This window comes from Myxine glutinosa, chromosome 9 (genome assembly GCF_964187855.1).
Source record: "Myxine glutinosa chromosome 9, kmMyxGlut1.1, whole genome shotgun sequence".
NCBI lineage: Eukaryota > Metazoa > Chordata > Myxini > Myxiniformes > Myxinidae > Myxine > Myxine glutinosa.
In genome coordinates, this window is record NC_136269.1 from 85,487,765 (window position 1) to 85,500,914 (window position 13,150).

General features: G+C 44.6%; 1 protein-coding gene across 3 annotated transcripts in view; it reads left to right on the top strand.

The window, feature by feature from the left end:
- LOC137435267 (ribosomal biogenesis protein LAS1L) overlaps positions 1–13,150 on the top strand; it is a 72,656-nt gene that overhangs the window by 12,978 nt on the left and 46,528 nt on the right. For all 3 annotated transcript variants that reach the window (XM_068128888.2, XM_068128891.2, XM_068128890.2), the window contains exons 4-5: positions 8,302–8,371; positions 11,459–11,540. In XM_068128888.2, coding sequence (XP_067984989.2) covers positions 8,302–8,371; positions 11,459–11,540 — 152 coding nt within the window. The remainder of the gene's footprint in view (positions 1–8,301; positions 8,372–11,458; positions 11,541–13,150) is intronic.

Genomic DNA, 13,150 nt, shown 5'->3' on the forward strand with positions numbered 1-13,150 from the left:
TCATGATCTACCGAGTTAATAAGGCTAATTGACTACAATTAATCCCGGAAGAATTCCCAAGTTTAAAACGTGCACCATATTAAGGTGTATATAGAGCACCTTAATATGTACTTCCACGGCATGGCATTCGAAGTACAAAATAAATACCAAAAACAATGATAACATTGTAACAGCCTATATTAATTAATGCTAATAGTATTAAAAACAATATTAATAGCATCATTTGGCAATAATAACGAACGTATAATCTCTCCAACCTCCACTCTCCCTCTCTCCGTCCTGGCCGAAGCACATCTGGGCTTGGTGAAAGGCAAGATAATGCTCAAGCTACAAGGCCGTGAAGACCAATGAAAATTTGCGCTCCATGAGTAGCTTATAAATATGGTAACTTTAAAATGTACATGTGATAAATACTCAATGTGTAAAAATGCACAACTCACAAATACAGTACACCATGTGTTACGGGGTCAACCTCGAGGGGAGCCCCGGCAGAAAGATGTATGGTCCTTGGGTGAAAATAAGTCAATCAATAACGAGTCCACACCAAGGGTTACGAACAATCCCCAATATATTCCCAAATCCCACACAGGAATCACAATGCGTTTACAGCACTTCCATACAATCCTTATCTATAGTATAGGTGGCGCCACCTTAACCCACAACAGTGTTGGCAACACTCACGGCCCTTGCCCCCAATGTCTCTGCACGCCTCCCAGGTGACGTCGAGTCCATCCAGCGATCGGGGAATCTATGTCCGATTCCAATCCGGGGCTGGGAGTGAGGATACTCGACAACCTCAGCGAGGATACCCGACTTCGCAGGTTCCGCAGTAATCCGGCGCTCTCCTGACGCACGGACTTCGGTTCACAGAGGCACGGTTCCCTTGTCCTTCACGTTCGGCGGCGCGGTCTCGAGCGGCAGTCTCAACTCTCAACCGTCTCCCTCCAATCTCTTTCGCGCGCCAGGCCCAAGGTGCGACCCGTACACGCCCTCGTAGGCGTCGAGGCAAACAGCGCCGGGCGCTTTGTTCCTTCCAGGACCACACGGTACCTTGACACGTAACCGGCAATCAATCATCCCGCGCAGGTAACTCCTCTCGCCAGACGGGCTTTTCCAACTCCGTTCCAAAGTAGGTAACGATCGCCTCCGCTCGCGTCGGAGCTCTCGAAGCTTAAGATGGCCGCCCTTTCTTTTCCTCCTCCTCTTCTTCACGATCCCGTTTCCGGTCTCGTTTTTCCCAGAATGGCTCCTGACCCTTTAATCACAACAACCTTTAATAGAATATATATTAATAAGAAATGACCTGAATTGTAACCCCCATAAACCCGGAATTCGTAACACTCCCCCCCCTTCAAGAAAGAAAGTTTGAACACCGCGAAAACTTTCTTTGCAGGCCAACTTTGATAAACAAACCAAAATAACTCACACCCCAAATCATCAGTTCCCCCCGGGCACAATTATCACATCTCAAAAATAAAGCAACAAACTTTTACAAAACCCCCAGAGATTCCAAAGGTAATTCCCTCTGGACCAAGCGTCAACAACTTCTAGTTTCTCTTGGATGACGGTTAAGGGGTGGTGACCAAAGCCCCAAAGTTACACAACTCGATAGCACATTTTCGGGAGGCCCAGCTGAGTACTCACTACATGCACGCCCTAAGGAATGTGGAGTTCACGGTTAGTCCGGGGAGGAAAGTTCATTACATGGACGCCTTTAAGAACGTGGAGTTCACGGTTAGTCCGTGCAGGAAAGTTCCCTACCGGGACGCCTTTAAGAACGTGGCGTTCACGGTTAGTCCGTGTAGGAGCCCAGGCTCGGCGGCTCCGCCGTATATAGAGTGCTTCAACTTCTCCGGACTCCTAACAGTTACGGTGGGACCCCTTGTCCCAGCAGTCACCTGACTGGCGGTCTCCGTCTCGGCCAGTGCTCTGACAATCATTCTTTCGGGAGGTGCCGTAACTCTGGGAGCCTCCCTAGTAATATCGGCTGCTGCCAACACCAAAACTACCGCCAAGTTGTCCTCTTCTGTAGACCTCTCGACGCCTCCGAAATGCCTTCCCTACTGTTATGGTCCGACCCTCCAAATCCTTACAATTCCAATTCTTCTGTGCCTCTCTGGCGTCTTTTGTGCTTGCAAACGTGACAAAGCCGAACCCTCTTGACCGTTGCGTTTCCCTGTCTTTTACCAACCGCACTTCCACCAGCGGCCCATATCTGTTGAAGACAGAGGTCAAAACTTCTTCCTCTGTTTTGAAGTTCAGCCCCCCTACAAATAACTTGGTACTTTTGTCGCCATTCCTAGCTGGTGTGGTGTTATTTTCCCTGCTGTGCTCTTTACCAACCTCCGGGTTACCATAAACTTGCCCCCTGGCCAAATCATTCCTGATAACCACAGATACTCCCTCTACAGGAAGCGTGGCTTGTAAACCGACGGTGACCGGTCTTGACACCAATTCGGATTCCAAATGGATGACATGAAGTGGGGCACTAACACAGCCACCGATCCCTTGCAACCGAACACTATCACCAGTTGCTGTACTCTTTGACAATGGCAAAATGCCTTCAAGCATTAAGGATTGATGGGCTCCTGTGTCCCTCAATACCCTAACAGGTCTTGGGTTAGTCAAGTCTCCCTCTAGTGAGACAAACCCCTCATAAATAAATGGTTGGTAACTCTTCTGTGGGCGATTTCTTACGTTTGCCATCGCATTCGGAGTTGTACTAGTCGGACTCCGCTCTGGGTTGTCCCTTTTCATGAGGTAACAACTGGACATAAAGTGTCCAGGTTTTTTGCAAAAGGCGCAAGTAGGCCCGGAGGAAAAACTCGTGGTCTGCCTCGGGCCCCCCGGGAAATAAGTTTGTCTTGGGCCCGTAGCCCCCTGATTTCGAACAGTTGGGGTATCAGAGTTGTCCCCATAATCCTCTTGAGGCCACCGCCATGTATTGTCGTTCTCCGCACCGGGTGTTCCATAACTCCCCTGCTGAAGTCTAGGCGAGGAGTTAGGTTTGTGGACCCCTATCCGGTGTGTTAAAGCATAATCATCTGCCATGGTGGCTGCGTCCCACAACTTTGGTACTTTCTTTTCCTGCAGGTACACTTTGATGTCCTCGTGGACACACTGTTGAAATTCCTCCACCAGGATCAAGTCACGCAATGTTTCGAAGTCTTTCCTGACTCCTTTTGACTCACACCACCGATCAAACATGTTTTCTTTCACTCTGGCAAACTCCACATGGGTCTCACTCTCCCTCTTCCTGGCATTCCTGAATTTTTGCCGGTAAGCTTCAGGAACCAACTCATAGGCTTTGAGAATGTGCTTCTTCAATACCTCATAATCTGCACATTGGTCCATTGGTAGCGCCGAATAAATATCTTGAGCTTTACCCACCAGCACACTTTGCACTAGTATGGTCCAGGCCTCCTCCGGCCAGTTTAACTGTCGGGCCACTTTCTCAAAGTGTGGAAAAAATTGAGTGACTTCCTTTTCACTGAAGGGTGGAACCAGCCTCACATGTCTGCCCACCTCCCAGGTGTTCTGGCTAGGTGTCGACCCCGTCAGCAAGGGTGGTACCTCTCCCCGTTCTCTCATTAACTCCAGCTCCTTGAATTTAATTTCTTGCTGAAGCTCCATGTCATGTTCCTTCAACTCCCTTTCGGCTTTTCTCTCCTCTGCTTCGAGTTCCCTGGCAGCTCTCCTCTCCTCTGCTTTTCTCCCTTCTAACCTTTCCTGGAGTTCTCGTTCCACTCTCCTTTCCTCTGCTTGTTTCTCTTCTCTCCTCTCTTCTGCTTTCCTTTCTTCTTCTGCTCTTTCCTTTTCTGCTTTCCTTTCTTCTTCTTTGATCCGTTCCTGGCTCCGTAATTGCAACTCCAGTTTCCGGAGCTCAACGTCTTCTGGTTCTTCGGGTAGCCACTCCCAGGCTAACTCGTCCCATGTTCCTAATCCCACCATAGACTGTATCACCGTGGTCTGCAACTCTGCCTTCCTCAAATTAGTTCGGACCTCCAAGTTAAAATGTTTGGCCAATTTCAAGAGGTCCGATTTTAGTAATGCTCGGAACTGTGCCTCACTAGGGGTTACCGCAAAGTTCTGTGTCACAAACGCCATGGTGACTACTGGTAACACCTGTTAACCTTCACCCCAGAAATTTCCAACAAAGAAACGCAACAGTATTACTATTATTGCTATTGTTTTTTTTGTTTTTTTTGTTGTTGTTTTGTCGGCAGAGCAAAACAATTTTGGGAACGTTGGAAAAGTTCCCACTCTTGGGAATTCTTTCCCGGACTAAAATTTAGAATATTTTATAGATCCCGGACGTAGACCCAATTGCGAATCCGCAAATTGTAATTTGGATGAGCCCCCAATTCTGTTACGGGGTCAACCTCGAGGGGAGCCCCGGCAGAAAGATGTATGGTCCTTGGGTGAAAATAAGTCAATCAATAACGAGTCCACACCAAGGGTTACGAACAATCCCCAATATATTCCCAAATCCCACACAGGAATCACAATGCGTTTACAGCACTTCCATACAATCCTTATCTATAGTATAGGTGGCGCCACCTTAACCCACAACAGTGTTGGCAACACTCACGGCCCTTGCCCCCAATGTCTCTGCACGCCTCCCAGGTGACGTCGAGTCCATCCAGCGATCGGGGAATCTATGTCCGATTCCAATCCGGGGCTGGGAGTGAGGATACTCGACAACCTCAGCGAGGATACCTGACTTCGCAGGTTCCGCAGTAATCCGGCGCTCTCCTGACGCGCGGACTTCGGTTCACAGAGGCACGGTTCCCTTGTCCTTCACGTTCGGCGGCTCGGTCTCGAGCGGCAGTCTCAACTCTCAACCGTCTCCCTCCAATCTCTTTTGCACGCCAGGCCCAAGGTGCGACCCGTACATGCCCTCGTAGGCGTCGAGGCGAACAGCGCCGGGCGCTTTGTTCCTTCCAGGACCACATGGCACCTTGACACGTAACCGGCAATCAATCACCCCACGCAGGTAACTCCTCTCGCCAGACGGGCTTTTCCAACTCCGTTCCAAAGTAGGTAACGATCGCCTCCGCTCGCGTCGGAGCTCTCGAAGCTTAAGATGGCCGCCCTTTCTTTTCCTCCTCCTCTTCTTCACGATCCCGTTTCCGGTCTCGTTTTTCCCAGAAGGGCTCCTGACCCTTTAATCACAACAACCTTTAATAGAACATATATTAATAAGAAATGACCTGAATTGTAACCCCCATAAACCCGGAATTCGTAACACATGTAATATGACTACCAGACCCAGTGGTGTGATGATTAAAGTGTCCGCTCTGAGTCTGGGAGGTACAGTCACGTGAAAAAGTAAGTACAGCCCATGTAAAGTTTTGACTTTTTCAACATATTTCAACATACAGCTATTTGATCTTCATTTCAACAATATTGACAGATAAAGGTGACATAATATAACAAATATCATGAAACATTTACATTTTGTAGTCCATTGTATAATTTAAATAAACATAAATGCAAATTTCGCACGTGGAAAAAGTAAGTACACCCCTACATTTATCACTACTTCAAATACCTAAAATTAGAATCAGGTGCACCAGCTCAGGTGCAAATGATTAGAACATCGTTAGAGAGCATCTTGAAGGAACCTGTCTTATTTAAACCTCAGACATTTAGTTTGGTTTGCTCTTTGTTGTTGAAGTGTGCGACGTCACCATGCCTAGATCAAAAGAGCTCTCTGAGGCCTTCAGAAAGAAGGTTATAGATGCCTACGAGTTTGGGAAGGGATTTAAAAAGATCTCCAAACAATTTGAAATCAATCATTCGACTGTCCGGAAGATCATCCACAAGTGGAGAAGATTCCAAACAACTGCCAACTTGTTCAGGCCAGGCCGCCCCAGCAAGTTCAGCCCGAGAGGAGACCGCAAGATGCTGAAAGAAGTCTCTAAGAACCCCAAAATGTCATCACGGGACCTACAGGTAGCTCTTGCCACTGTTGATGTCAAAGTGCATGAGTCTACCATTAGAAAGAGGCTGCACAAATTTGATCTACATGGGAGGTGTGCCAGGAGGAAACCTTTGCTGTCCAGAAAGAACATCAGGCAAGACTAAAGTTTGCCAATGAATACCGAGGCAAAGACCAGCACTTCGGGAACAATGTGCTCTGGACAGATGAGTCAAAGGTAGAGCTATTTGGCCACAGTACCAGAAGACATGTTTGGCGTAAACCAAAGACAGCATTTGACCACAAGAACCTGATACCAACTGTAAAGCATGGTGGTGGAAATATGAAGGTTTGGGGCAGCTTTGCTTCATCAGGGCCTGGGCAGCTCACCATCATAGAATCCACTATGAATTCTTCATTGTACCAGAGGTTGCTTGAGGATAATGCGAGGCTATCTGCCGGAAAGTTGAAGCTCAACTGAAGGTGGATCTTGCAACATGACAATGACCCTAAACATACCAATAAATCCACCAAGGAATGGCTGAAAAGAAAGAAATGGAGGGTTCTGGAATGGCCAAGTCAAAGACCGGATCTAAATCCCATCGAGATGTTGTGGGGGGGATTTGAAACGAGCTGTGCATGCAAGAAACCCCTCAAACATCGCGCAGCTGAAAGAATTCTGCATGGAGGAGTGGGCAAAAATTTCTCCCAGTTGATGTCAGAGACTGGTAGACAGTTATAAGAAACGCCTACTTGAGGTTGTTTCTGCCAAAGGGGGCAATACCACCAATACCGCGTGTGGCGGGCACAAGGGACAATACTTCCGCGCACCAGTGGGTGGCGCGAGCGTCCATGCGGGAACAAAAGCGCATGCCCCGCCTTTCGACCGATCGGCCACGCCCGGGGACAAGGCGTGGCCTCAGGACATATATGCGGGCTCTAAGCTCGAGCCCGCCCAGTGCTGAAGTGTGAGCTCTTAATAAAGACTCTTTGTTTGTACCAACGCGTTGTGGCCTACCTCTCTGGCAGTCGGACCGTGTGTGCACAGCACCACACTGGAGCTGGTCTCCGGGCAACCACTGTACCAGGCGAATTTATCCCCGACTCCATGGCTCCTTGGTCCGCGGCGCAACAGCGCTCTGCCCTTCAGGAGACCGCCCGGAGGTTCGCCCCGGTGCCGACGGCACACCACGGTTGCCCGTCTTCCCACGTCGCCCCGGAGCTTCGCACGGCGGAATACGTCTTCGTCCGGCACGACGCCCACCGGGCACCGCTACGGCCCCCGTACGACGGGCCCTTCCGCGTGCTGGAGACCGGGGACAAATATTTCACCATCGACATCGGCGGTGCCCTGGATCGCATCTCCGTGGACCGCCTCAAGCCGGCCCACCTCGATCTGGACCACCCCCCGCAAGCAGCTCTGCCTCAGTGTCGAGGCCGCCCCCCGGCGGTCTGACCCCCGGCACCCCCCAGCCCCGCCTACTACATGTCAAGCCTACTTTTTCCACATGCAAAATTTGCATTTATGTTTATTTAAATTATACAATGGACCACAAAATGTAAATGTTTCATGATATTTGTTATATTATATCACCTTTATCTATCAATATTGTTGAAATGAAGATCAAATAGCTGTATGTTGAAATATGTTGAAAAAGTCAAAACTTTACATGGGGTGTACTTATTTTTTCATGTGACTAGTTGTTCGAACCCTGGCCAAATCGAACAAAAGACTTAAAAAAAAAATAGTGCTTGCTGCTTCCCTGCGTGATGCTCAGGATTTAAAAGGAAAGAGCATTGACAAACAACGCTGGGAAGGTAATCGCAAACCATCCAGTATAACCCTTGCCAAGCAACTGCTCCGGCAGCACCGACACTCTGTAAAGAGTATGGTACATAAAATCAAAAAATATATTATGACATGCTTCTTCATGGTCTGAGCTTGAACTCCCAGAATACACTACGATAACAATTTACATTCTGAATACAGTTACATTAAGTCGGTGGTTTATGCCGATACAGTACTCTATATTCTATAAACGTTTCTTTGGCATAGCAACTAATTCTGGACAGGCTGCCACTCCACAGGTAATGCAAATTTCTGCCCTGAGCAGCCATGAGAATCAAAACCACACCAGCGAGGGCAATGCAAGCAGATTTTATCCACTCCACCACCTAGCCGATCACATTAAGTTGGCAGGTGTATGATTAAAGAGATGTTTTCTTTCAAAAGACACGTGCACAGACTGGCTTCATAACGCAGTTACGTCAGTGATGAGGTTTTACTTTATAAACAAATGATGCAACATGGTTTTTGTGTTGTAAGCTGTTGTAATTTTCTTAATGTACCAACGCATCTCTGTTTTTCTTCTGTCCAGGTTTGTGAACTTGCTTTCAGAGCAGCCCCACGAGAGGCTGGCAACACCAATAACTGAACTTGCTGCCAATGTGAGCAACTACTGTTGACATGTCAAGCCTATGAGTATCTTTACTTGGGAATAATAGACATTGTCAAGACGAGTGTTGGTTTATGTGAGCAAATTGTCAGCTATTATGTAATTTATTGTCAGTTATAATGTAATTGTGCATATTCTTTGGAAGTAGTCACAAAATCTATGTCGGTTAGGCAGTGTATAGGTACAGTATGATGTTAACATTTACTTGCATAAGATTCGATACGGAATTAATTGTTTGTTATATGTGATTGCATAATGTTTGTTGATGTGAGATATTGGTGCTAAAAAAATAACGACTTCATAGAACAACTTACACTCTGCAGTCTTGAGAAAAAGGACATGGGAATTTGTCAGAAACAGTTTATAAGAAGAAGAAGTAAATCCTTCCGCTGCTAGGAGAGCTCAAGTGGTAAATTTGATCAGTTGAGACGTACAGCTAAGCTGAAGATTTTTGGAAGTGCAAACAAGGCGATTTGTGTTCTGCAGTGTTCAAATATATACGTATTTTAATTGAAATAAAATATAAGTTTTAAAGGCTGTAGAAAAAACATTTCAATCGGAAGTTTACCGCCATTGATGCACCCTCTTTTGCAACACATTATTTAACACATTATGTTTGTTCTTCGTGCCTGTTTGTGTCCTTTATGTCATCCCTAAAAGCTAAGTTTCCTGTTTGGAATTATTTTGAATTATTTTGACTGCAGGTCAAACAAGCAGAAAGACTAAATTAAATACCTTACTCTTCTGTGCTCATCCGACGAGATTCCGTACAATTTGCCAAATTCAGCGCCAACGTACTGCTAAACTGCAGGTTCATGTTCCGATTCGTGTTCTGCAGTGTTCAAAATATTACATTAAATTGAAATTAAGTACTTCCTGTTCTGAAATCCCAAAACTGTTCTGGAATCCTTTGATGCACACAATTTCAGATGTAGAGAGAGCGTCAAGTTGTTTTTCATTACTTCGGCCACCGAAGGTGGATGGACATTGTGTTTTCACCCCTGTCTGGTTGTTTTGACGAAAATTGAAAATCTTCATCATATGCCGGTCTGTCTCCTTTGTTTGTCTGTGAGTGTGATAACTCGCGAACCCTTTCAGCTATCTTCGTCAAACTTTACCAGAGGATTCCGAAGGTCAAAAGTGAGGTTGTCAATGTTTTTGACGATATAGGTCAAAGGTCAAGGCTCTCGTTTGTCCGGGCGACATCTCAGCCATGCTTTGAGCTAAGAAGCTGAAATTTGGGCAATAAATAGTGAACAAGTTCTTTGGCAAAAACTGTACTTTTTATTTTTTTGATTAATCGATTAATTGATAAATTACTCAATTATTATCGACTTATTAAGTACTTATTTATTTTCTCTCTCATCTCGGCAATATCTCAGGCACACTTTGAGCGAGGACGCTGATATTTGGTCACGACAGTGATCAAATGATTTAGCTGTAAAAGGTATTTTTACTTTACTGATTAATCAATTAATTGATTAATTATTTATTTTTTGATTAATTACTTGAGTGATGAAACAGTGGTGGTTTAGGTGTGCTATTAGCCAATTGATCAAGAAATTAATTATTTTATGATTATTATTTATTTATTTTAATTACACAGTTAATCAGTTAAGCAATCAATTATTGTCCTGTCAGGCTACTGCCTGACGTCCTTTCTTGTTTGTTTGTCTGTTTATTTTTTGTATGTGACCAGGATATCTCAAAAAAGTATGTACAGATTCAGACGAAATTTGGTGGAGACTTTGGGGATGTGACAAGGACGAAATGAATAGAATTTGGTGAATATCGGGATCTGGATCTGGATCTGAAATTTAAAAAAAGTGATTCTTCACCATTGAGAGATAGGACTAAAAACGATATATAGCACGATATATCAAAAAGTTCTGGACGGTTTTGGATGAAACTTGGTGAACCGGTTGTGTGTTGCATGAGGTCAAGTTGATTCTATTTTGGTGAAGATCCGAATCCGTATACCGATACGAGAATTTTTGAAATCTGTGTTTCTTCAATGTTGAGTGATGGGGCCAAAAACGATATGTAGCACGATATCTCAAAAAAGTTGTGGACAACCCATAACAAAGTGACAAGAACAAGCCGATTCGATTTTGGTTCAGGTCCGGATTCAGATCTGGCCTATCAGTGGGATAGAAAATGTAAACTGTTCAGCCTGGCAGAGGTATGCGCTCTACTAAGTACCATTCTAGTTATCTCTACTTGATATTTTTTTATTCATTGTTTCTCTTTTGGTATCTTTTGCAAATACATAATCTGGATGAATTCCTGCTATAAATAAGTTAGTGTTTTGTTTTAGACTTTTTATTTAGACTTGGAGGAATAGATAGGGTTACTCCCCTGCACTCTCCCACATTAGAGCCTGTATAATACATCACTCTTTCTCTTCTCCATCCCCCTGCCAACTTGGTATATTACCAAAACCCACCTTGGTTATGACTTATGAGTGTAGTATTGCCACACAAGCTGAAACAACCACAGTGTGGCGAAATGCAGTTTAAGCACATACAGCTCGGTTTTGTTAAAATCAATAATGGCTTTAAAATGTTGGTTTCAGTCACAGAATAGCCTTTGTTGGGGATTTGTACAGGCCATGTGCACTCAGGATACCTGGCGTAGGCTCAACGGTAAATGTGGCTGGCTTAATATCTTAGGGTCTTGAGTTTGAGCCCCTGTTGTGCCATTGAAATAACACCAGATGGGTTGACTCAGACTGTCATCCTTCCGAGGTCGGCAAATTGAGTACCATCTTACTGGGGTAATAAACCATTCAAGTATCCTGCGTCGGACTGGTGACCCATCCAGGATTGTACTCTTTAGCCAATGAAACTGCCTCGGCAGCTCCTATGTATGCACCTACTGCGTGAAAGGAATGCTTTGTTTTATGTGCTCTCGGGTCTTAAATAGGAGCGGAGGTGTGGAGCAACATCACCCTGCAATAGATCACGTGACCCCTGCTGCACTTTGTTTATGACACTAACTGATGTATTGCTTTGGTTTCAAAAGTGCATTATTATGCTTTCTGAAGACCATTCTCCTCCCATATCCTTATCATTAATAGATCGGAATCCCATCCTGGATGGTGATACTTCGCCATGATGTCACCCATCGCTGCATGCCATCACTGAACACCTGCCACCATGGTAAGACTGCACGTATCATTGAGTTGTTTCAATAAATAGGACATTTCTCCTGAGGTGTGCTTATAATCCTGCTCTTTGTAAGAAAATGCCACAATTGTGCAGAACTACAAGTTTTGTACAATAGACTTGTGTTAAGCTGATAAGCTGCGTGAGCATTCGGCTGCACTTGGCTGTACGTTTTAGCATTTCTGTTGGGAACATAGGTGTCTTATTGTTGTCTCATTTGCCTGTAATCACCCCACTTTGTTCTCAATGGTGTATTTTGCTAACCTCTTGGTCTGCTGTATATATTGTTTAAAACTTGCTTCGTGCTTTGTTTTAAAAATGAAATTCCAAAGTGCAAGCAGAAGTTCAGATCAAAAGGAGGGTCTTTGCTCACAATATTGGACAGGGAATGAAAAATATCACAAAGGCAAGTTGTATGAGAGATGTATGTACGCCATTGTGAAAGGGTGTTGTAAATGTGTTGGACTCGGCAGCAGAAGAAACAGCTCCTTTGGTTTCTTTAATAATTTTTGCCAGTAAGGGAATCTCGTGCCTGTAATGTGGTGGTTTTCCATTGTACTCCACCCCTTCCTGTTCCATCTCCAGACGCTGCACGACGTCATCGCCAGGCGTCGAAGGGGGCCCGGAAATGACGTGCCCCGAAAGGGTGTACTCAGTTTTCACTCCATTTGTTTGTTTGTCCGGGCGATATCTCAGCTATCCTTTGAGCTAGGAAGCTGATATTTGGGCACAATAGTGACAAACTGTTTTGGCAAAAACTGTATTTTTTTCTTTTTAGATTAATTAATTAATTAATTACTTAATTATTGTCGATTCATTAGATATTTATTTATTTTCTTTCTTATCAGGGCATATTTATTTATTTTAGTTACATAATTAATCAATCACTTATTGTACACCATTCCCTCACAATTCCGTCTCCATGTGCTGCACGGCGGCATCGACAGGCACCGAGGGTGCCCCGGCAATGTTGCGTGCTGGAAGATATGCTATTTATTTATTTGGCATGGGGGCGGTGTACTTTGAATGTAGGTCTACTTGTTTTATTTAGTTTTGTTGTATTTTTGCTACAGCGCTGCATTCAATTGAGCAAACTGAATTGGTGTACCCTGACCAGGCCAAAGATAATCTCTACAATTATTTACTGTAGTATTTGAATTTGTAACATTAAACCTTTACTTTGTATATGTGTGTATTGTTTCCTTGTGCTTATAATGCCAGGGTTTCTCCACTGGTATGGCCATGCCATGGGCCACAGTCGATACCGTGTTTGATGCATACTGTGAATTGGTACTGCAACCTTCACGTCCATTGTCTTATTAATTATTGGATGTTTTATATATTTGTCTCTAGTGTTGAGCAGATTAAGCTATGGTTACTTCCAGGCAATTTACTTCCAGGTTTTATTAATTTAATTATTGCTGTATTAATTTGTAAACTGTCACAAAGGCATATGGTTCGTTACTCAATCTATCCAAATCCAGCAGGTGGGTGGATTACAACTTAAATATATTTTAAAAAGTAAGCGTAAAACTCTGCCACAGCATGGTACACAGTAAAGTAACTCTTGACTAGCTATTCTTCTTCTCCTTCCCTTTTCTCTG